The sequence below is a fragment of the Artemia franciscana genome, chromosome 17 (assembly GCF_032884065.1).
Source record: "Artemia franciscana chromosome 17, ASM3288406v1, whole genome shotgun sequence".
NCBI classification, from domain to species: domain Eukaryota; kingdom Metazoa; phylum Arthropoda; class Branchiopoda; order Anostraca; family Artemiidae; genus Artemia; species Artemia franciscana.
This window is the reverse complement of record NC_088879.1, coordinates 10,414,830-10,440,650: the sequence shown is the minus strand read 5'-3', so window position 1 is coordinate 10,440,650 and position 25,821 is coordinate 10,414,830. Positions and strand designations below refer to the sequence as shown.

Genomic DNA, 25,821 nt, shown 5'->3' with positions numbered 1-25,821 from the left:
ACAATAAAAAAAAACTCACAAAAAAAACAAATAAAATTTCAGCTACCTAGACAACACAACTAACTATACAGTTTAGTGGAAAGTCGCCAATATTTTCTCGACGTCTATGGAACCTCTCCACGAGCTGGTTCATTTTCGAAAAAATATCAAAAACGCCATATCCACTCGAAATGTAGCGGTTGCGAGTCCAAAGTGGCAACTGCAGAAGATACTTACAAAAACGAAAGAATAGAGATCTGCTATTCCGCACCATCAACTAATTAACATAATGTTGTAAAATAGTTCATGATTGGTTAGCTATAAATAATCAGATAAGTTGACATTCCAATAAAAAAAAAAATTGATGATAGGCCTGCCCAGCCACTATTGCCACAACCAAACAACGTGATTTAGAGGTACAAGTTGGCTTCGGAGATCCCACGGCTTTCCGTCTTTACAGACATTTTCTAGTACATAGTTAAATTATTTTAATAAAGCACTTATGAAACATCATACCCAATTAAAAAAAAGAAAAAAGTCAGTTTTCAGTGTTATTACTTTTTCTTCTTCATTGATGAGTAAACGAAAGGTGCCCCACCGTATCGTTTCTGTGACAAGGAATGAAGATAATAGAGAGCAATTGCAGAAAACGCGAACCTAAAAAGGAGTATCTTTTAGAAATCAAAACCAGTAAATACATTTTTAACGAGCACAACTAATGAAACAAAAATATACATAAAGATATTGGTTTTAAATATACTACTACAATTCAAAAGATTAGAAGGTCCTGTCAATATCAATGTTTCAGTATTGTCAGTAACAAGCTTTTCCTAGGGTTTTGTGCTACTCTGATTTTCGCTTATAATCATTAGTTTTTGTTGTCTTCGATAAAAAAAAACTTCGTTTTTTTTATCTCCCTCTCTTTTTGTTCTTTAAGGACAAGGACTAATAAAAATATAAATGTATTTTTCCCATATGTAACAGTATATCCGGCCTTGTAAGGAGCATTGAAAATGTGTATTTTGTACAATCTATTGTGAAAAAGCAACACTGTTTTACTTTAATGGAAAGGACAAAAGGCCTTTTATATAATTATGAAACCTATTTGGTTCTTGGCTTTAATGTAGTTTACTTCCCACTTGTGATTCTGTTAAGTAAGAAAAAGCTAGGCCTGCCAATCTGTTGTAGATAAAAAGGTCAGCGAAATTTCAGGCCATTCTATAGAAATATCGACAAAGAAGTACGTATTAACTAGCAAAGCATAAAATGTTTACTCTCAACTTAGAGTAAAAAGATCCAAACAGCAATGTAAATTATATACTCTATGACCTATCGATTCAAGAATGAGGCAAGTACTCTACTGAAACGACAAACTAAAAGTAGAAGTTGGTTTACTTATGCAATAAAACATTTTAAGAGAAGAATTTTTTTAATAGAAAATGTGATACTAAACAGAAAGAAATAAAACAAGATGTTTACTCTCAACTTAGAGCAAAAAGATCCAAACAACAATGTAAATTAGGCACCCAATGACCTACCGATTCAAGAGTGGGGCAAACACTCTACTGAAGCGACAAATTAAAAGTAGAAATTATTTTACTTATGCAATAAAACATTCTACGAGATTTTTTTTTTTTTTTTTTTTTTTTAAATAGAAATGTGATACTAAACATAAAAGAAACTAGACCTACGTTGCCTGGGCAACGTGAAGTGTTGCGGCAACCTTTGTCCGGCTTCGCCGATAAAAGTGTTGCGAGAGCAACACTTTGGTTTTGTTTCTTCGCTATCGGTTAAATTCTGAAGTTGTCAAAACTATCAAAGCATTCAAAACGGCATATTCAAAGCAGAACACAATCAGTAATCACATGATCAAGTTCTTCAGCGTTGAAAAAACAACAGCAAAATTATATCGGAAAAAGGGACTAAATTGAGTTTGCAGCCAGTTAAACTTTATCCTTTTCAATCGTAGACATCGTGACCGATGGAAACTTGGAACATTATCTTATATAATCTAGTTGGTATTATAAAGCTATTCGTGACTTTTCAGGATCAAATACCATAGATGTGCACCAATTTGCACAAATTTTTAGCCTCTGATGAACCTCCTCTAGCAACCGATTCTTACTTACAAGTCCCTCTCCCGTGATATACATCCAAGTTCACCGGAAACAAATAATGGGTACACCAACTAGCAAAAGTTGCAAACCCCTTGTCGCTGAAGTCATTGTAGCCTAACAGCCGATTATTACTTACAACTCCCCTACATGTCTTACAATCGGGAACCAAGTTGTTCTTACCATCAATTACACCAGAAACAGATAATAGGTACACCAATCAGCAAAAGTTGCAAACCCCTCATTGCCAAAGATGATTATAAGCTAATAATCGACTGTTGCTTGGAAGTCCGCTACATATCTCACAATTGGTATCGGCCTATTTTTGGTTCAAGTGTGTACCTTACCACTGAAGTTGTCAACCCCTTGAAACTTTCAAACTGGTGTATGTCATGAAGGAATTTTTGTAACAAAAAATAGATGACATATACTTTGATCAGCTCATCAAGGTCTATCGATTGTCATTGAAAAAAAAATTCTATCTGTCTTAGTTCAAAAGTTGACTTTTTTTTGCCGGAGGCCAACTTTCTAACACCACCACTTAGAAAGGAGCAAAGGATAAGCTCTAATTTCTTTAGCAATGAGAGAACTTTTAAAGTTTAAGAGGTATATCTGATACCATTTCTCTATTGCAATCCCAAGTAGAAAAAAAAAGAATGGTAAAGTCAGCTGAAATCACGAACAGAAATGGCTAGAAACAATAGATGGCAGCACTTTCGGACCCGTGGGAAAATCGCACTTTTTTGTTTCTGTAAATTTTTCTATTTATCACTCAAAGAAGATATATTGGCTGTGGGGCCGGGGAACTACCGCATATATTTAACACTTATAGATTTTAGTCCATCTTCAATTTGAAACTGGTGCCTGCCTGCTTGCCTGCTAGAACGGAGCTTTCCACTCGAAAGCAGAAACATGGTTTGATGAAACGAAAGCTTGGCTGCACAACTTCAGATACTCCTCTCTGACATAGGCTATATAACTCCACTTCACTTCGCACACCATAGGCTCTGGCTCGAGGACAAGCAAAAACCATCCTTTTTGGCCCCAGGCAAGAGTTCTACGGAGGTTTCCAAAATGTAATGTCATATTCATCAATCCGGCCTGAGGTCCACACTTTCCGTAAAAACCGCACAGGTTAGACCCTTACCAGTTTCCAGGAATAAGCTGAGATCGGCGGCATAGGAAAAAAAAAAAAAAAAAAAAAAAAAAACCGGGACAAAACCAAAGTGTTGCTCTCGCAACACAATAAAACAAGCAGGAAAAAAACCATTATTTTTATACTTTTACATTTTACTTTTTTTTTACAGAAAATGTGATACTAAACAGGAAGAAAGAAGGCAAACAGAAAAAAAACTATCATTACTGGGCGTTTTATATTTTACTCATTCCAAATTCGTCAAGCAACAATAACCTTAAATGCTAAAACCGGTTGATAACGCTTGGTGGACAGTTAGTTACCTTTATTAAATTTAACTATTTTTGTTACAAAACTTTCTATATTTTTTTAATATCACAAACTCAAATCAAAAATATAAACCACTATAAATATTGCTTCCATGCATTATTTTTTCTAAACTAACATATTTGGCTTATGGACGGCTCCTACGACGTTAATATAGTTAATAAAGCTATCCATAGGTTAAAACTAGTTTTTCTCACATGCCTTTGTTGACTATATTGCAGTCGGAAGAAAGTTGAACTCTGTTTAACTTTTAAAGTAAGTTATCAAAGCTTGGTCAATAGCAGAGGATTTCTGAGAATGGGCTGCTAGAAACTAGTAGAAGCTGATAGTCTTGAAGCTGAACAGTTGCTCGTTTCTCTAATGTGAAATAAACCACATATATGTAATATAATAAGCTAATGGTGTCCATTTCTATAGTGGTGTCTGCTTGTTCAAATCTTTTGTCTGGCGACGAATTTAAGGTTACGCTTAAAAAACATTTCATAAAGACCAACTTATTAAAGGAAAAAAAAAATACTTTGGAAGATTGTTTTCTCAGCTTCGTGTCTAATTATTTAAAGTTATTTTCTACAAAATTGTTGGAAAGTCAAAAAGCTACAATTCTCTTTTGAGCTGGAGAAACTTCATGCAAAACTGTAATGATTCTGCGGGAACCCTACACCAGGCTAAGATTAGTTACTGAAAAACGGTCGATATAGATATCTTAGTAAGTTATCTTAAACACAATTAACCTTCGTTAAAAAACCTATCAAACCACTCCTGGGGGAGGGACAAGAAAGTGTTTAATTGCTCATAAACACCATCCAGGTTGGACCCTGGAAAGATCCTAGAATAAAAGAATCTGGGTATTCCAGATTTTCAAGCAGGCTAAAAATGCTATTTTTGGACATAAAGCTTCTGCAGGATGGCCATTTCTCCCCCCAAACAAAAAACGGCCCGTAAATATACTTTGTTTATTATGTTCCATTACTCAATTACTTATCACCGTTCCTTCGAAGGACATGAAGTGCGTTCTTTGAGCACCATTAGACCTCTACTGATCCATCAGAAAAAGCACTTTTTCAGGAGCCTCAGCTCTTCCACTAGAAACAGTGATTATAACATAATTACTGTTATTTGTGAGGGCCGTCAAGCATCCCTCACAAATTGACTCTCGTGTTCCCAAGATGACAATGATAAGCATTGCAAAGTAGGGCACCGAAGCATGGGTAGCACGAGTTATCGATTAAGTCAAGATATCAAAGGTTTAATTACCTGCATAACTAATACAAATAAAGTGTCAAAAATGTGAAGTGTCCGGTTAATCTTGGTTCTGTATTTCTCTTGTTACCATAAAACTTTTTTGACAATTGAACTTACTATCCAGGCTTTTTTTAAACAAAAAAAATGTTCAATTAAAATTCATTTGCAGTTTTTCTTTTTGTTTAGTGAAAAGAAAATATTAAACTTACCCTGTTGTTACACATACTCCATGAATAGTTCCAGCCACACTAAGTGCAGCTCCAAGGGCAAGCACGACTAAAAAGAGAAAGTGATTATGTTTTGTGCTTAATTTCTTCTTATATTAATTTTTTTCCCTTTTATACAACTCATTTCTTTTTTAAAAGCTGAAAACTATTTTCAAAAAAAGTAATCATCGTCATTAAAAGACAGAGAAGGGAACATATTGTTCCTTATTAATCCCCCCAACAAAAAACTATTAAAACTAATGATATCTGCAAATTTTGTACGAAACACTTAGAGCCTCCCACCCTAAGAGTATTCCAAGCGCCACCCCCCCCCCCCCGAAAAAAAATGAGACCAGAATATACGCTGTGGCGTTAGAAACATATTGACCTGTCTATATTTTCTAAAAAGCACAATGACTTTAAAGTTCAAAAACAGAAGAAAGAGGCGTGTATACATCACACTGCAAGTTTTAAGATTAAATAAAACCTAGGATTTTCCAAAGCAGGGCGGTAACAGTAGAAAGAAAAGCTAGCAAAAGACTTCACATTAGAATTTGACATCATTTCATTAAAGACTCAAACAGAATAGATAACTTACGTTAGGTGGATCTCTGGGGATTTAACATTGAAAGATAACGATTAAAACTACTAGCACCACTGACAGAATAGCATCTGGCGACTTCATCAAAAAGTAAAACATTCAAAGAAAACAGACAATTAATATAACTATTATATAATTTTGTAAGATTGAAGCTGAAATTTTTCTGTAAGTGATAATTCATTAGTATTTTTTCCAAGAATTGTTTTAAGCCAAAATCTAGTCGGCACAAAATTGCCCCGAGATTAGCTGGAAATAGTCTTGTTAGATTAAGTAGGCTGGTTGACTTTGAGCTGATAGGCCTACTGGTGACAAATCCCTGCTAAAGTAAGTGAAAAAGTAGCTGAGAGTAAGCCGTAATGTCGAAAGTAACTGAAAAGACAAGTCTGTTTCAGTTTTTGGTCAGTCACCAAGCGTCAGCTGGTGTTGGTGATTATTCTTTTCATCAAAGCCCTAGTTTCTACTCTTAAACATTTGCCATATTCCGGGTCTTTTGAAGTAATCAACGGTATTTTTTGATAAGGACAAAGTCTTTTCTCAACAAATATTTAAAAATAACCTGGAGTCAATAGCGACTCATTAGCGTATATTGAGAACTACGGGTATGCGTGTACATGTTCTAGAATTATTGATTTGAATTATGGACGAGTAAAATCATATTAATAAATAGGAATAAAAGTTTATGTCTATTTATTCAGTTTCTTCTATTACATTTGTCACTTATAACGATTTGCGGATGAAATAATGCACATTTTGAGTGCATCCATACCTTAGATTTTAGTTGAATAGAGTTGAACTATGTCAACTTTAATGTTCCACCCTCCGTTGTCATAGGTATTCTTAGCGTTTTACCCAAGAGCTCTAGTCATTTTTTTTCTGCGGGTAGTCAGCGAGTAGTCAGTCAATGATGTTGGGAGTTCTTTCATAGATTTTAAATTGTTTCGACAAATGTTCTCTTAGGATACTTAATAAGGACCCCATTCAAGTTCCTTGGAAAATTTCGCCTCAAAATTACTTTACTTCCAAAGATATACATTTCTAATGTCTGGACATTATCAGAACTACGGCCAGCTTCATAACTACGGTCAAACTATCATCATAACTAGGCAGTTCATCAGAACTACGGTCAAACTTCCATAGGCCATGATCCGCTCGTGCTCAACGTATTACATCGTTTTTTCATCACTAGAGAAAAAATTTTCATAGAAAAAAAAATTATAGCTACATCGTGTTTTATTTTCCAAAACTTAAAGACAGGCAATTTTATAGACCATCTTATTACGATAGGATCCAAATGTCTTCAGTGAGCCTAGAAGTGCTGGTATTAACCCAAAGATGCAGTTAATCTACCACAGGCATAAAAATAAAAACAATATTAATTCATTGAGCCCATGTTAGGTCTTAACATACCTGGAAACCATGATTTGCCAAGATTTTTCTTCTTGTTATTTCAAATCATAAGAATCTTTAGACTGTATCACATTTGGTCAGGATTGCCAATTTTAAACATGAAAATAAACTAGCAAAACTAATTCGTTAAATTTCACAAAGCTTTTCATCCATAATAATTCAGACATTAACAATTTTTTTTACTGCCAGAGCCACCTAGCTTTTAAAGGAAATCTATATCTTCTGAAGCTGATTGATGCCGGATGCTCTTACATTTTTGGGGTTGATTCTTTACTTACTCTCTGTTTTTAAATCTGGCATCCACTACCCAAAGCTACATGTAGAGATATTTTTTATTAAAAGTTAAACTCCTGATTTTTCATAATTTTTAAGATAAATAAGATTCTGTAAATACTCATTTAACCAGTTCAAATATTCGGTATTACAGTTGACGTATAAAGAGTACAGTTAACCAGGTAGGCATGGGGATCATTTGCTATGCTGAAATTTCGTTATTCATTTTGGGCTTTTGCCAAGATTTTTCCGCGAACATTTAGTATTTATTCAAATAACACAGGTTATTAAAAACTAAGCCATTAACCATTTTTTTGGACACTGACCAATATACTTTCCCCCATCTTAAAATCAACTAGTAATTATGTAATTAATTATCTCCACGGCAATACTAAAATTTGAACAAAGAGAAACAAAAAGGAAATAAATTTATTTCCTAGGATACTTCCATATTCAAGATAATTCCTAAGCAAAATTTAGCATTTTGAGATAGAAATTTGTTTCCGGAATTTCAGAGTCCCTTAGCATGTTTTTTAGTCCAGCATTTCTAGCTCTTCGAGCAGCATTTCTAGCATTCATTTCATTTCTGTATAGCATTTCTTCTTTTATATAAATAGCGACGAAGACCACACTGCCTTTCCATCACAAACACCAAAACAAAACGAACAATAGGGAGTTTCTCAAGACAGTGGGAAACAAATTAGAATGAATATTTCGGCCCTATGTCCAAGGGCCATCCTCAGCAATACAAAAATATATAAGAAAAAACAACTTACAAGAGGATAAAATCTCTTCGCTGAGATAAGGATGCTGGGACTGTTTTGAAAAACTGTTCATTTTAGTTTTATTGACTTTGTCCTCTTGTAAGTTGTTTTTTCTTATATATTTTTGTATTGCTGAGGACGGCCCATGGACATAGGGCCGAAATATTCATTCTAATTTGTTTCCCACTGTCTTGAGAAATTCTCTATTGTTCTTCTTGTTTTTTGGCATTTCTTCTTTTATAGCATTTATATTTATTTCTTTTCTTTCTAGCACTCCTTCATTTCTAGTAGCATTTCTAACTCTTTCCAGAATTTCTAACTCTGCTAGAAAAGCTGGCATATTTTCGGGCTACAAATAAAGATTGTTTAACATTCTATGGGAAACATCTTTTTCTACATTAATTTAGTGTTAATCCCCACTGATTGTCTATTATGTTTTTTTTTTTTTTTTTTAAGGAATGGATTTCACAACTTGAAGTAGTAAATTTATATAATAAAAAGAGAAAACATAGTACAAAAGAATCCAGATGAATCACAGCCAGCAAAACCAAAAAAAAAAAAATGCATCAAATATTTCAGTCGAGACCTTTTTTCAGCGTTCTCAATGCAGGCATGGAGAAAAATTTAAATAAGAGACTATAGGACAGTATAAAAGGACAAACCTTAAAAATGAACCAGAAAGTGCCCGTTTATTTTAGTAACAGGGAAAACTAAATCAGTTACCTTTTCATTCCTCCTCCCTTGTTCTTGAACATCCTCTTTTTTGGTATTTTCCTTGAAATGATTAAAAAAAGATAAACTTTTCCTCCCCCTCCCTTAGGTCTTGAGAAATACATTCTTTTTTAGGCATATTCATTGAAAAAAACGTGTCCCTTCCCTGCGTTTTCATGAATTAGCATCCCTGAATACACATTGAGTCTGGAGAACTCCCATGCCAATATTTAGCTTCTGCCAATAGCTTTTGGCAAGTAATTTATTATCAGTTTTTGCCAGTAAGGTGCAAGAAGCTTTATATATGTTAAGGTCAAAGGTAACCTCATGTAAAAATAAGAAAGAGAGAATGTCACTCACCTTCAGGAATAAAGTTAGCTTCAAAACCATCTCCAAACAAAACATTCTCAAGATTATTTATTGCCTATAGTTATATGTTAAGGGAAACATACGTATAATAAATTACATTTAAATTAAATTATGCTCTAAATCACACTTGTGCTCAAAAACCAACTCTAGGAGGAATGGCGAGGACTAAGATCCAAAGAACCATATCTCAGCTATATTCCAGGATCGCCTCCTTTCCACCCTCTATTTTGCATTCAATTTTGAAAACGAAAATAAGAAAAAATTGCTACACACAGCAAAGTATAAAATTTACAAATATATTCCATGATTAAAGAAAAAGAGAGAAATCTTTAAACACCAAACACATATTCTTTTTAAAGACCGGTCCTCTTCACAGTGGGTCTCATCCTCTAACTACAATTCTAGTCGACACTACTGCAGCCTGATAAAAAATATATGGTTTAGTTAAATATCAAAGATATGGAAATCAGAAACAGTCAAAAAATTATCTGATAAAAGAATTAACGAACAGAAATAATTATGACTGCCGAAATCAAGCCTAAAACAAACAGATATTAATACACTTCAAAAGTGGAATGCCAGCCCTTATAAGCCACCCAAAAGGTAATATTATGTGTACCTTTATAAAAATCAAATTTTTAACTTATAATTTAAAATTATAGTTTCTGTCGATAAAGTTCTATCAAGTATTACTATTGGTTACTTCTGTTACACTACTTGGACAGCAACAGTCAATGAACAGATATAGTTATGACTGCAGAAATCATGCCTGAAACAAACAGGTATTAACACAATTTAAAAGTAGAATGGCAGCCCCTATAAGGAAATATTAGTTGCACCTTTCTGAAAATAAAATTTTTAACTTATAACTTAAAATTATAGTATCTGTTGGTTTTTCAATTGATAAAGTTCTATTAAGTATTACTATTAGTTATGTCTGTTACAGTACTTGGAACAGGAACAGTCAATAAACAGATATAGTTATGATCTGTATCATAACTATATAAGTTATAATAACTATAAATAATTATGTATCAATTATGTATTATAATATAATTATGTATCAATTATGTAGTTATGTCTGTTACAGCACCTGGAACAGCAGCAGTAATGAGAGGAATATAGGGGGGGGGGGTAAATGTTTTCTGCAAAGCTGCCACAATAAAACCAATGTCTAATGTCATCATAGAAATAAAACCAATGTCTGAAATAATCATGAAAATCTCTTCTATCTAACTTATTATAATTAAGACACAAAAATAAAATAGTTTGTAGTGTTTAACTGGAGAGGGGTTCCAGTTCCAAACATTGTAGGGAGGTATATGGAGTACCTGGTTAAAAGGGGTACCAGTAAATTCTTTCTGACAAACGGTGTTGCCATAAAATACCATCTATGATGCCAAAAAAAATTATGTAATATAACAATTATGCATAAAAGTGCTATAGCCTTCAGTTTATCAGAACTCTGAAGTTTCAAACTCTGAAGAGTTTGAACTTCTATTTTTTGAAGGGACGATTTTTCAAAAAGTTAAATTCTTAAGTTTCTTTTATTAGTAGTAAGTAGTAGCCTAGCAAAAGTAAGTGTTTTTAAGAAATAGTTGTGCTCCAAATAGTGGGTAGGGTTCCAAGTTTTGCACAGGAGCGTGATCTTGACTATATTTACAATTAGACCTAAAAGTGTTATAGCTTGATATTGATTAAGTCTTTTGTGGGTTGGAGGGTTGCTGACAGATTTTTAAATGGGGAATGTGACCTTGCCCACAACTGCAATCAGACCTAAAAGTATTACAGCTTTCTATTGATTAAATGTTTTAGGGTTTGGATAGTCTCTGAAAATTTCAATCTCTATTTTTGTAGTTTTTTTTCCAACAAAATAAATTATTAGATTTCTTTATCAGTAGTAAGTAGTAACAGAATTAAATTTGTTCAAGCAATATTAGTACTTTCAAGTAGTGGTTAGGGTCCAAATTTCCATAGGGAATACGATCATGCAATGGGTATAGGCCTACTAGTGAGAAAATTAAAAATTAGATGGAAACATTGTTTTCACTAAGGTGTTTAATTTTCAAAATCCCACTGCATATACTTTACAATAGTATATGCTTCTTAAATTTTAGCAAACTATAAGTAAGACTATCTTCATTTGAAGTTCAAAAAGTTTTAAATACTGTTAGCTGCTATGTTACCTGACACTGCATAGAGAAACCCTATGTTACAACACTACATAGAGAAGCTCCCTTAATCAAAATCTCCCAAAGTTTCTACATGCACGGTGGGTATAAAATATCTACCAATAAGCATTAAAATATGTTTTATAGTGGGTATACAATAACTACTCAAAATGGATATGACTTGAAATGAATGAGCTACATCTTAAATTCATTTTTAGCAATATTTACAGCCCATCCTATAGAAATATCTGCCCAGCCATTAAAAAAAGCCATGAACAAAGCATGTCAACCCTGGAAATGAACAATTTAAGTCTTTTGCCAAAACGAATATGGACACAACAAATCAAATAAAGAGAGATGTCAGTAGTTAAGAGTAAGTATTTACATAAGTGAATCTTCAAAATAATAATAAAAAACAATTTTGGAGGAAGAGAAAAAGGTGAATCAAAGGATACAGTCAGGACAAAAACAAACAAAACTGAAGATGAAAACCCTCCAAAGATTGTCAAAGATGGTGAATCAACAATAATTGGCTTGAAAAAATGCATTAGTCCAATGATTCCAATGGATAAAGCTGTAGAAAGAAGGAACGAAACATTAGATCCAACACCTGAAAAAATAAAATAAGTCAAGTTTTGAAGGAAAATGACAAAATAATAGACAATTAATACAGAGGTAGGGCTACCGAAACATAGGGAAAACTAATTGGAATGTACTCCCATATGACAATTTTCTGCCCATTAAAATGATGTTTGTCCTTTTACAAAGAATTTTCATTCTTTAATCTGATGTGAAATCACATCAGAGTAATGATGTGAGATCTGTTCCTCCCCTCCTAGCCTCCTCCTAAGTTATAATGTGTTTTTTTAGCAATGTACTTACTGTACAAACGAATATGACAGGTTATATCAGTGGTTCTGGATTGTGGCACTATATACTAATTTTTTTTTTTTTTTTTTTTTACTTATCTTCAACAATTATATTTTTGGGTTGAATAGAGCCATATTCATTCCCTTACATATTTTAATTGGATATCCATATGGATTATCAATTTTCTATGCAATGAAAAGCTATGCAATTAAAATTAAAGGTAACAAGAACTACATAAAAGTCAAATATTTGGGTTAAATGCCAAAGATAGTAATTAATGTTATTAAGTTTACAAATTAAAAACAAATATGAGGTTAACATTGCAATAGTAACATATAAAGCTAATATTACTAAAGTTGCAGCCAAGATATAAACAAGACAATATCCAAAGGTAAAGGAAATAACTCACAAATAGTGCACACATCACACCTTGCTGAAATCTATATATATAAAAATAAGTTGTCTGTGGAAGTGTCAGTCAGGTGACGTCATGTTTGTGTGTTGACTGACGTCATGAAGTTAGTTGTCGTCATTTTTGTTATGACGGTGACGTCATTAAAGATATTTAAGACATGCGTTCACGTAGAAATCTATTAATGTTTAACTTTAAAATGACTGATGAACTTACAATGGCAACAGCCGAGGAAGATGCTCAAAGAGTCTATGCCAAAAAACTTGCTGCTGATAGAGAAAGTCAGAAAAGAAAGCGTGCCGAGGAATCAAAAGAACAGCAAGGAAACAGGCTTGAGGCTGATAGAGAAAGAAAGAACAGAAAGCGTGCCGAGGAACTACCAGAGCAACGCGAAAGCAGACTTGCTGCTAAAAGAGAAAGTGAAAAAAGAAGGCGTGCCGAGGAACTACCAGAGCAACATGAAACCAGACTTGCTGCTAAAAGAGAAAGTGAAAAAAGAAGGCGTGCCGAGGAATCACAAGAACAGCAAGAAATCAGGCTTGCTGCTGATAGAGAAAGTAAGAAAAGAAAGCGTGCCGAGGAATCAGAGCAACCTGAAAGTTATCGCCTGGCATTCTGGTACAGCCCAGTCGATGATTATAGCTTGAGTAGATGTGTTCAAATCGGGACTATGTCTAAAATTTGTCCCTATTGCAAGGCCACAAAACGCCTCCTGGCCAACATGTGCGTAGATACAATGCTCCAACTATCGACGAAGTGGCAATCGTTATGGTCGGTGATCAGTTTTTACCTCGAGATATTATTCTTCATAAGCGAAACGCTCAGTTGTTAAGAATTGCTGAAACTCATCGATGCTACGATGCCCTACAATATCCTATCATTTTTTGGGATGAAGCCGGCGGCTATCACTTTAATATTAAATTGATGAATCCAGCCACTAACAAAGAAATGAATAAGAAATGCAGTGCAATGCATTATTATTCCTATAGACTAATGATTCGGCAGGATGAAGAAAATTATATTTTAAAATGCCGTGAATTGTTTCACCAATTCGTCGTTGTTATGTATGCTAAAATTGAATCAGAACGTTTGCTATATATCCGCCTGAATCAGACCAAGCTCCGCTCTGAACAATGCATTCATTTGCGAGATGCAGTTATAAATGACGGTAATACCACAAACGTTGGAAGATTAACAATTTTACCTTCGTCATATGCTGGCAGTCCCCGTCATATGCATGAATATGCTCAAGATGCTATTGCGTATGTTCGTCTCTATGGTCGTCCAGATTTATTTATTACATTTACATGTAATCAATCTTGGGACGAGATACTGCAGCTTTTACTTCAAGGACAATCGGCGGTTCATAGACATGACATTACCGCCCGTGTCTTCCAGCAAAAGTTGAAATCACTGATAAACTACATAGTAAAACTTGAAGTGTTTGGGTCAGTGCGATGCTGGATGTACTCAGTGGAATGGCAAAAACGAGGTTTGCCACACGCACATATACTAATCTGGCTACATAAAAAAATTCCTTCGAACGAAATTGATGATGTGATTTCCACTGAAATACCTGATGAAAATGTCGATAAGGGGTTACATGATATTATTGTAAAAAATATGATACATGGACCTTGCAGTGCACTGAACGAAAATTCACCATGCATGGCCAAAGGAAGGTGCACAAAGCAATATTCCAGTGCACCAAAGGAAGGTGCACTGGCAATGATGGTTACCCACAATATAGAAGAAGATCTACTGAAGATGGAGGTAAAACAGCAATAACAAAGAAGCGTAACAGTACCACCATCGAAGTAGATAACCAGTGGGTTGTTCCATATTCCCCATTATTATCAAAAACATTTAATGCACACATAAACGTTGAATACTGTAACTCCGTAAAGGCAATCAAATACATATGTAAATACGTCAACAAAGGCAGTGACATGGCAGTTTTTGGCTTGCAGCCCGAAATCAAAGATATCGACAAAATCATACAATATCAGGCTGGAAGATACATAAGCAGTAATGAAGCTGTTTGGCGAATTCTTTCATTTCCGATACATGAACGTAGTCCAGCTGTTATTCACTTAGCGGTACATTTACAGAATGGTCAACGTGTTTATTTCTCGGAAACCAACGTGCAACAAAGAGCCCTGAATCCACCGGATGCAAAGTTAACCGCTTTCTTTTCGCTTTGCAAAAATGATTCTTTCGCAAAAAAACTGCTGTATACTGAAGTGCCTTCGTATTACACGTGGAATATTAAAAATAAAGTATTTAAACAACGAAAACAGGGTAAGTCAGTCGACGGCCAACCTACCATCTTCAAAGATACCACGATAGGAAGACTCTACACCGTTCACCCCAATCAACATGAATGCTTCTTTCTACGCCTGCTTTTGGTGAATGTACCCGGTCCAACATCCTTTGAGTATTTGAGAACTGTAAACGGTACTATACATGACACTTACCGTAGTGCATGCCAAGCTCTGAATTTATTGGAGAATAACCAACACTGGGATAACTGCATCAATGACGCGTGCTAAACGTCAACCCCAAGTCAAATTCGTGCATTGTTTGGCATCATTTTGACAACTTGCTCTCCATCAGCTCCTACAGAGTTATGGGAAAAATATAAGTAAAAAATGTCCGAAGATATACTTCATCGAAAACAGTTAGAGACGTCAGATATGACTTTAGATTTTACATCAGAAATTTATAACTACACTTTAGTTATTATAGAAGATTTGTGCGTACGTATGGCAAACAAACCTCTTCAGGATTTGGGAATGCCTTCACCTAACCGTATCGCTGCTGTTTCGACATGTGTAGAATTGGATCGTGAACAAAGTTACAGTACGAGTGATCTATTGTCGTATGTACAAAATAACATTTCCAAGTTAACGTCAGAACAAAAAGACATTTATGATACGATAATGCATTGTGTCGATAACAACGTTGGAGAAATTATCTTTTTGGATGCGCCAGGAGGTACTGGCAAAACGTTTGTGATAAAACTGATTCTGGCATCAATTCAATCAAAAAATTATATAGCGTTGGCAATTGCGTCGTCCGGAATAGCCGCAACATTGCTGCCTGGTGGAAGAACTGCTCATTCCGCTTTGAAATTGCCTCTGAATTTGCATTCTACAGAAACTCCCACGTGCAATATTTCCAAATCATCTGGGATGGGTTAAGTATTGCAGCAATGCAAACTTATTATTTGGGATGAGTGCACAATGGCACACAAAAAATCGCTCGAGGCTCTGGATCAATGCTTGAAAGATTTGCGAGGGAAGTCGAAACCCTTTGGCAGCACATTAATATTGCTTGCGGGAGATTTCAGGCAAACATTACCTATAATACCTAGATCAACTCCTGCAGACGAAATGAATGCTTGCCTGAAAAATTCTAATTTATGGGCACACGTAAAAACATTAAAATTCACTACAAATATGCGTGTCCGATTGCAAAACGACGACTCTGGTCAAACATTTTCAGATCAATTGCTGGCAACTGGAAACGGAAAGCTCCCAGTAGACTCAATTTCAGGACGTATACAACTACCTGCTGATTTCTGTAATTTAGTGACGTCCAAAAATGAATTGATTGAAAAAGTATTTCCGAATATTCTAAAAAATTATAAAAATAATAAATGGCTAAGTGAAAGAGCGATTGCGTCGTCCGGAATAGCCGCAACATTGCTGCCTGGTGGAAGAACTGCTCATTCCGCTTTGAAATTGCCTCTGAATTTGCATTCTACAGAAACTCCCACGTGCAATATTTCCAAATCATCTGGGATGGGTAAAGTATTGCAGCGATGCAAACTTATTATTTGGGATGAGTGCACAATGGCACACAAAAAATCGCTCGAGGCTCTGGATCAATGCTTGAAAGATTTGCGAGGGTAGTCGAAACCCTTTGCCAGCACATTAATATTGCTTGCGGGAGATTTCAGGCAAACATTACCTATAATAACTAGATCAACTCCTGCAGACGAAATGAATGCTTGCCTGAAAAATTCTAATTTATGGGCACACATAAAAACATTAAAATTAACTACAAATATGCGTGTCCGATTGCAAAACGATGACTCTGGTCAAACATTTTCAGACCAATTGCTGGCAATTGGAAACGGAAAGCTCCCAGTAGACTCAGTTTCAGGACGTATACAACTACCTGCTGATTTCTGTAATTTAGCGACGTCCAAAAATGAATTGATTGAAAAAGTATTCCCGAATATTCTAAAAAATTATAAGAATAATAAATGGCTAAGTGAAAGAGCAATTCTCGCACCCAAAAATATAGACGTCCACGAAATCAACAATATTGTTTTGACCAAGATTCGAGACCAGGCAGTCCTTTACAAGTCAGTCGACACAGTTTTGGAACCAAATGAAGCGGTTAATTATCCATCTGAATTTTTAAATTCCGTGGATCTTTCAGGGTTTCCACCACACGTGCTACAACTAAAAATAGGCGTACCAATAATACTTTTAAGAAATATCAACCCACCAAAGCTTTGCAATGGCACGCGACTTGCCGTAAAAAAAAACAATGGAAAACCTAATAGAGGCCACAATCTTGACAGGGCCTTTTGAGGGTGAGGCTGTTCTTATTCCTTGCATTCCCATGATTCCAACAGATCTGCCTTTTCAATTTAAAAGATTGCAATTCCCAATTCGATTAGCATTTGCAATCACCATTAACAAAGCTCAAGGTCAATCATTAGAAAAATGTGGTATAGATCTTAATACTGATTGTTTTTCCCATGGACAATTGTACGTTGCATGTTCGAGGGTCGGTAAACCTGACAATCTAATTATATGCAGCGGCAATTGGACAGCAAAGAATGTTGTATATTCACAAGTTTTATGCAGTTAATTTGTATTGTATCTATCTATCTATCTATCTATATAAAAACGAGTTGTGTGTATGCATGTTTGTTTGTTTGTAAAAAGAGCGTTTGCATATGACGTCATTATTAGTACATACGGCTTTGTATATGCACAGACAATGGGAAAGCCAAGAATGTTGTATATTCGCAATTTTTACGTAGTTTGAAACACATATGTAAATCTATCTATATTCACAGGTGGGACACAGGGACACAACCACAATGGCGCGTAACTAATATGGCGCGTAACGACTTACGCGCGCGGGGGGGCTTGGGGGGGGCGCGAAGCGCCCCACCAACTAGGTGTTGGGGTGGCGCGAAGCGCCACCCCAACAGCTAGTTAATCATAAAAGTATTAACTAGTGATGGATTTTATATACAAATATTGCAATTTTAAAACTTCCCACATATTTTTTGAGTGTAGTTTAGAAGAAAGAATGAACTGCATTCTTAATAATCAACTGTTGGTGGTACAAAAAAAAATTGTTTTAGAAAACATTGCAGGCTATTGTATTAATAAGTAAATGCATCTCCTTTTTTGCAAATTCCTTTTCATTCAGTTGCTGCATTATCTTAATTGCATATTAAGGAAAATAGATAAGTAAAAAAAATGTATTATGTTACCCTACTCTTAATTACTCAGTTTCTCTTTGACAAGCCAGCAGGAATAATTAAGGAGTGAACGATAATGCACTTAAGGAGGACTGAAAGGAAGGGTAACAGCCTTACTTGTTAGAGTAACAAAAGAAATCATACATATTTTGTTTCATATCTATAATAAACTTTACCAGCTAAACACTATAATACCAGAAGACTTCACCTTACCTTAATCTCCTTAATCCATCTGAGAGCGTTAAGGTCTTCCAGACCTGTACTGCTCTTGGGTTGTTGACTGCCATTTGTATCTCCACTGCTTCTCCTCCCACTCCTTCTCAAGTTGATGTTTGAAAGACTGGATGGAAGGAGGGCTGACAGTTGAATCTTTATGTTGATTCCAGCAGTTTATGACTCTTCTCAAAAAGAATGATTACCCAGTTCTTGATTGGGGGCTTGACTTTGGTAGTTTCTTGGAGTGTCCTCTTGTCTTATGCTGGCTGGAACTAAGATTGCTGCCAAAAAATTGCTGACTTTTCATTCTGCAGCTTGTAAGTAAGCATTGTATTGCTGTGCAATCGTCTGTAAACTAAAGTGGGTAGTTTGAGGTACCTGAGGTGGTCCTCATATGAGGTTGATGTGATACTTCTTATGCATTTTGTAGCTCGTCTCTGCACATTTTTGATGAGCCTACCATCTTATCGATAAGAAGGACCAGCAAGACACATGCCAAAATCAAGATGGGGTCTGATGAGAACTTTATATATTTTTATAAATATAGATCCCTTTCTGCTATTAATAGTCCATTTTTAGTAATCCAAGACTGGAGCTTGCATGGGAAACAACATGCTGAAGATGGCTATGAAATTTAAACTTATCATCAATGATGACACAAAGATCCCTTTCTTTTGCTCTGCTCTCTAATTGCTCTCTTACTTTTATGGTGGGGTTATAGATCGTGTAGTTAGCCATTGGGCTATTAGGTCCAAAGTGTAACACAGAGCATTTGCCTATGTTGAATTGAAGAAGCCAGTCTTGGGTCTCATCTTATAGCTCATCTATTTCATGCCAGATGTTTTGGGGATATGCAACACCAAAGACTTTGGTATCATCAGCAAACAGGTACATGCCATTGTTTATATATGTCATTGATGTAAATCAAAAAGAGAGTTGGACCCAGTACAGTACCCTGTGGTAATCTGCTCATTACTTCAGCCCTGTCAGAGTAAATTGGTTTTGGCCATCTGTAGCAAATAAGTGAACTTTCTGCTTGCAATTTGTAAGAAATTTCATTAGCAAGTCTACAACGGCCTGATTGATGCTGATAGCGGATATTTTAGAGTGAAGTCAACTGTGAGGAACCTCGTCAAATGCCTTAGCAAAGTCCAGCAACAGCAGGCCAACTGGATGTCTTTGCTCAATTAGATCTGTTATTTCCTTGTATGATTCCAAAAGGTCTGTCTCAATTGATTTCCCTGACTGGAAGCCATGCTGCTTGGGTGACAAGATCTTGTTGGTGGCCAAATGCTTAAGGATTGAATCATTGACTATGTGCTCACGTATTTTGACAACAACTAAGGTCAGGCTAATAGGCCTGACCTTAATTAATAGGCCAATAATTATCAGGCTTTGAACAGTTACCTTACTTGAAAACCAGTGTAATGTTGGCGATTTTCCAGTCTCCTGGCAGCTCTTTAGAAGTAAGTGATTTCGGGAAAATTTTCCAAAGTGGTTCTGATTGTGACAGTTTATTTTAATAGTCTGGGATGTAGGTTATCAGGTCCTGGTGACTTGTTAGTATCTAACATCTGTAAATGTCTGAGAACCTCTGTGAGCAGCAGAGTAATGCTATCCATTGGGGTTTTTACAATGTATTTTGGTGAAGGAGGTAAAGGACCATTCGGTAAAGGACGAATTGCTGATTTAGTGAGTTTGCAAGCTTGTAGATGTCAATTATGGTCTTGGCTACCAGTAGATGGTTCAGAAAACTTGGCAGATGATATAAACATAATCGAAAATATTTGTGGCAGTATGCTTCTCAAAATGTTGCAGTAGATATTCAATATATGACATCATGCACAATAGCAACTGGTTGGGATCCAATTATCATGGTAGCAACCATTATATTTGAAGCACCAAATTGGGACTGAAAGTTAAGCCTGTTAGGCCTACACTTTTGTTATTAGTCTTGAGTATAGAAGAACTCAAGTATAAGACTGCTACCCAACTAAGGGCAAAGTTACAGAACAGTGGATAATTTGAAATAGTCTGAATTAGTGGATAATCTTAGTGAAGCATTCCCAATTTCCAGAAGCAGTTAGCAAATGTTAACTAATACAATTCCTTAAGGTGTACCAACAGACTTTACAGTTCTAGTTTAGTTGTTGGCCCATTAGAAAGGACACTATAAAACTTTGAAAACTACTTTTAAAAAATTCAAAACACTTATGTATATTATTACTAAGGACTGATCAGTTTACTTTACCCCTAGCCTGATATGCCAACATATAACCCAAATTATACATACCCAAAGAATTTTCCTGCTGCTAGTTGCTGTGAATTGTTTGCTCTTAAAATAATTTGACAGAAAGTTGGCCTATGAATATTTATTGGTATGCCTTAAAAAATGATATTGGAAAGTATTTAGAATGTTTTAAAGCAGTTTTCAGAATTTCATGATTTTTCCTTCTAGTGAGTGAGAATGCAGTGAGAATGCAAAACTTGGGACAACTTGAAGGAAGCCTTAAACATTCTTAAAACTACTTTAAAACAATCTTAAATACTTGGGCTAGGCATACTTATCTTCTTTCTGTTAGTGCAATTGCTCATTCCCCTATCCCCAAACAATAAATATGCAGCCCACTATACATATTTCCACTATATTTTATAATAATAAATTCTTGCAGTGCTTAATTTACCTGCATCTTATCATGTGGCCTTACAACTGTCAATTGGGTGCTATATTCATTGAGTATTATGAGAATAAGTGGGAATATATATATATATATATATATATATATATATATATATATATATATATATATATATATATATATATATATATATAACTCATGCTGGCTTTGTGATTTAAACATGTCCATACAAGTTGCATAGGTGCGGTGCAGTGACTTGTAACTACATGTTTAATTTGTAATTTCATATGTGGTTTTTGAGATTATTAGGGCTCCATTGTTCAATGCATAAACATGTTGATGGAATTATGGAGTGATAAACAAAATATTTATTTACCTAATTGGATTGCCTAGCAATCAAATAAATGGTGCAAAATTACCATCTAGTCAACAAGTTCTCTCAGTCCTATTTTACAATATTTACAAGGTTAAACTGACTGTTAGTGAAAGTGCAAATCTTGTAATTAAAGAGTGAATCATATATTGGGAAAGAGCATGAATTCCAACAAGGTTAATTCCTAACTGCATAAAGAAATTTATTGATATATATCATATTTGGAGATAGTTGCAAAAAAAATGTATGAAAACTCTGGTTGTGTTCTGAAGCCATGAAAACAATTCCAAAACCGATCTTGATAATTTGTTTGATATTGCACATGTTGATGCTTTGGAGAGAATGAAAATAGAAGAAGATAAATTATTTTTTAATGAAACAGAGAGAGCCAAGTCAACTGGGATGCTTGTGTGGTCTAGGTAAAAAATTGGCAGAAAAAGAGGAAAGATTTAGACAATGACAAATGAAAGGATTGTAAGACAAAGAGAATCACTAGCTGTTGCGTCTTCTTCCACCACAACTAATTTGAAATTCTAGAGGATTCAGACAAAGAATAGATCTTGAATTCTGAACTCAGCTTACCAAACATTCCCTGCCATTAAAGTTCAAAAAGAGGTAGAAAGAATCTCATTACACTTAAACTATTTCCAGCTTTAGATTATTGTTAGTTAAGCATTAAAGACACTGTTTATATTCTTAATGTGGTGGTAGAAGTTGTTGGTCTGAGCAGTGATGATTTCCCTATTAGCAAATCATCAATTCAGCAAATTTGTACTGAAACTAGAAAATCAAGGGCAGAAGCAATCAAATCTGACTTCCAAAACAATGTATCCAACATAGTCACAGTACATTGGGATGGGAAACTATTACCTGGGTTGGATGTAAAAAGTTCAAAAGAAGAATGCTTGCCAGTTATTGCTTCATTTCATGGTATCAAACAGCTTCTTACAGTGCTGAAACTAGAAAGTTCTTTTGGAAAACATCAAGCTAAGGCTATCTCAACAGCTCTCTTTGACTAGAATCTTCTTGATAATGTACAAATAATGGGCTGCAACATAACATCTTCCAATACTGGCTGTTTCAATAGAGTTTGTGCTGCTTTGGAGCAATCTTTAGGAAGAGAATTGCTGCTTTTTGCCTATCCTCATCATGTTCCAAAACAATGTACCCAACATAGTCACGGTCTATTGGGATGGGAAACTATTACCAGGGTTGGATCTACAAACTTCAAAAGAAGAACGCTTGTCAGTTATTACTTCATTTCATGGTAGAGAACAGCTTCTTGCAGTGCTGAAACTAGAAAGTTCTTCTGGAAAACATCAAGCTAAGGCTATCTCAACAGCTCTCTTTGATTGGAATCTTCTTGATAAAGTAAAAATGATGGGTTGCAACACAACATCCTCTTATACTTGCCATTTCAATGGAGCTTGTGCTGTTATGGTGCAAACTTTAGGAAGAGAATTGCTGCTTTTTGCCTATCATCATCATGTTAATGAATTAGCCCTAAAAGCTGTATTTGAAACCAAGATTAAACAATTCCTAGTAGCACAGATATTCTGATGTTCAAAAAGTCCAGAGAAAATTGAAAAAACATCAATTCTAGTAACATAAGACCAACTCTTAATTTTGTAACAGGACATGTTGCCAAAATGGATGTTCAAACTTTGTTAATATTTTATAGGGCAGAAATGGACAAAGATTTTGTAAGAGATGATTTTGTAAGAGTCTTCAGATTTTTTCAGGGTTTCTTTCAAATGGTCCCCTGTTCTAAATCCTGGTCAATATGGCCTGGGCCTAGTTTACAAGATTCCAGTCCTGGCATAGGTCTAGGGACAAAATGAACATACCACCAGATTCCTTTATGTATGCCCTATTCAAATATAACAATCTACTTACTTTGAAATGTACATAGTTTAGCTAGGATAAAAGTAAATAAATCACTTGATTCCTTTTAGTATTTTCCTTCATAATTCAATAATTGCTTTTTAGGGAAACTATATCTTGAGCCCCAAAAGGAAATAGCCTATAATCTATGTTAACCCAAAATTGAAAAATGTGATTCTAAGGAAGAACTGTCTAAAGAACTGATTACCAAATTATAAAAGAGCATAAAGAGGGCTTTAAGTGATGTATTCACTTTCATCCTACCTAAATTGTGTGTTGAACTATAGATTTAACAGTCAATGCAGCTTAAGCATAGCCTGTATCTACAAGATTTCATAGCTGACATGGGCCTAGCTAATAGATGAACATGCTACTTACTTCCTTTTTATAGCCTATGCTCTATCCAATTATGATAACCAGTTCAATTTCAAATGCCCTCTCCTAGTCACTAGTCTATATAGCCTGAAGAATATTTAAAAGTAGACTAAAAGAAAAACGCAATGAAAGTCTTAGCCTACTTTATTAATAAGATTAAGATACCATGCTTCTTTACATTATTTCACATATTTTACTAAATCATATACTCACACACAGATAAATTGCAGTGAAGAGATATTCAGTTTAACATGGGCCTATATGAGCTAGAAGGTAGGCAACAGCCAGATTGATTTAATGAACAAATACATTATTAGGGCTATATATGGAACCAATAGATGGGTAGAGGGGTGCATTAACAAGCAAAATGATCATTACAAGCTAGACTATTAGGAGAATAGCCTAAAGAAGGAATTGAGTGGCCTAGTATGATCATATTGTCCCTACGTATCTCGTATCATTCGATCTATACCTTTGACAACTGAGCCTCCTAGCCCTAGCATTCATACAAAATAAGTTTAAAGATTTCAAATAAATCTTGTGTGACTAAGTCAAGCTACCCATTCTTTAGCAGGAAACGATTCCTTTGTTCAAAATTGATGCTCAGAATTGGCGCTGCCGAGTTCACTAGCGATGCAAAAAGTAAATATTCGGCTATGTTGCAGTCCAGTGTCGAGGGGCAAGTCCCTGTGCTTGTTGTCACAAGACATGGATACTGATATTTTTTTATTCATATTCCTGTTTAAGATTAAAACTCCTATTCTTCTGTTCTCAGAGCGTATGTGTCTTAATTTCTATCTAGTTTTGAGATCAAGTGACCTTATTTCTAGAATTAAACCTTTTCGCCACGAAGTTGGACGAGGAGCAGGGAATCTCCATGCAATTTTAGAATATATATCTGGTGTTCTTTCAAGTCTGTCTTTTAATTCTATTTAAATATGTCCTCTTTTGGATATACTGATGTCAGCTTGATAGTCGGTCTAAGGTTGAGTTGGTAGGGAGTTCTAACGAGAAATCCAGTTCCAAAAATTGTAGGGAGGTATATGGACTAACAACAAGTCCTTTCCCCTCTTTGACTTCTTCTCCAGAAAAAACTAGCTACTGGAAGCGCTATTTTCCTCCAGTCTGCAAACAATGGATATATACGATTATGAACAATAATACACTGCTATTGATTGTGGGAAGTGCGAGTACCTGAGCTACCTGTCCCCAGCAGTTTAAGGCACTAGGCCGGCCGGTACCAATACGGCTCTTCCTACTCATTCCCGCTCTCTTCTGCACAATCGAAAACTATGGATAAATCGCATCCCTTTAAAAATAGACTTCTTCAAGCTTTAATCTTTATTAAACATCTTTTCTTCAAAGAATTCATTTGTCACTAAATGTGAATATTTTTCGTCTAATTACAAGTTGCGCATACATGATCTATATTGTCATCATTTTTTATTCCTTGTCTTCTTAGCCCCAGATCTCTCGCTATCTTTTATGAATTCAGTTTTGGCTTTGTGGTGTAAAACCATATTTGGTATTAATAACGGGGTCCTGCGTATTTATCCAGCAGAAAATAACCCTGGAAAGTTCCCTCCCCCCAAAAAAATCTTCTACCCATGACCATCCCCCTTGGTGAAATTCTCTTCACCCCAAGGGTAAATTTAATCAGCAAAAAGGACATTAAGACAAACAAAAAAAAACGAGGAAGAAGAGATCATTGAAATTCTATCAATATTCCAAAATGCACGTAAAATGGACGGTGTAGAATCAAAAATAGACTTTTGCCAACAAATACCAAAATTCTAAAAAAAAGAACTTAAATAGTAATTAATACATCAAAAGAATTGAATCTTCATGCTGATTCTAGATATATAATGTTTGTCAGATTTCATAGTCTACATCAAATGTGAAAATGCATTTAAAAATCGGCCTCAAAACAGCAGGTGATTTATATGGAAAGTCCAACATTTAATTCAATGTAATCCCTTAACTTAGAGCTTAGCGTTTCCAGTGGCTCTTAAAGTGCAAAGGGCGTCAGTGAGTACCCTCTGGTCTTCCCTGAATAAGGTGGCTGTGAAGATTGAATCGTTTCGAGAACTCTTTTGTCACGTCGCACTTTCTACGGATCGTGTTTTTCGGCCTTTTTCGGTGATGAATGCCTTCCGATTGCCAGTTGAGGACCATTAGGTATTGCTATTTTTGTTGCCTCACAACAAACATATAATAGTCTGAATTTCAGCCTCTTTG

The 25,821-nt window shown here is 35.2% G+C and overlaps 1 protein-coding gene across 3 annotated transcripts; it reads right to left on the bottom strand.

Annotated features, from left to right (window-relative positions):
• Window positions 1–452: 452 nt before the first annotated feature.
• On the bottom strand, window positions 453–24,291 carry LOC136037827 (protein KRTCAP2 homolog). Of its 3 annotated transcripts, none has more exons than XM_065720669.1 (5): window positions 24,144–24,291; window positions 11,755–11,909; window positions 9,120–9,183; window positions 5,007–5,073; window positions 453–636 (listed from the first exon to the last, which is right to left on the bottom strand). In XM_065720669.1, the coding sequence occupies exons 1-5, from the start codon at window positions 24,145–24,147 to the stop codon at window positions 534–536; spliced, it is 393 nt and encodes a 130-aa protein (XP_065576741.1). In that variant the 5' UTR covers window positions 24,148–24,291; the 3' UTR covers window positions 453–533. The 3 variants fall into 3 exon arrangements, with proteins under 3 accessions (XP_065576741.1, XP_065576739.1, XP_065576740.1); XM_065720667.1 differs by having other exon boundaries at window positions 24,056–24,177; XM_065720668.1 differs by lacking the exon at window positions 24,144–24,291 and adding an exon at window positions 15,059–15,200.
• Window positions 24,292–25,821: the final 1,530 nt, after the last annotated feature.

Bases quoted from the DNA above. Each gene is read 5' to 3' on its own strand.
- LOC136037827 (XM_065720667.1), bottom strand. From the start codon at position 24,086: ATGCTAGGGCTAGGAGGCTCAGTTGTCAAAG. The intron at 11,910-24,055 runs GTATAGATCGAA...TTATTTTTTCAG, and splicing joins AGGAGGCTCAGTTGTCAAAG to GTGTTGGATCTAATGTTTCG. The intron at 5,074-9,119 runs GTGAGTGACATT...TTCTCTTTTTAG, and splicing joins AGCTAACTTTATTCCTGAAG to TCGTGCTTGCCCTTGGAGCT.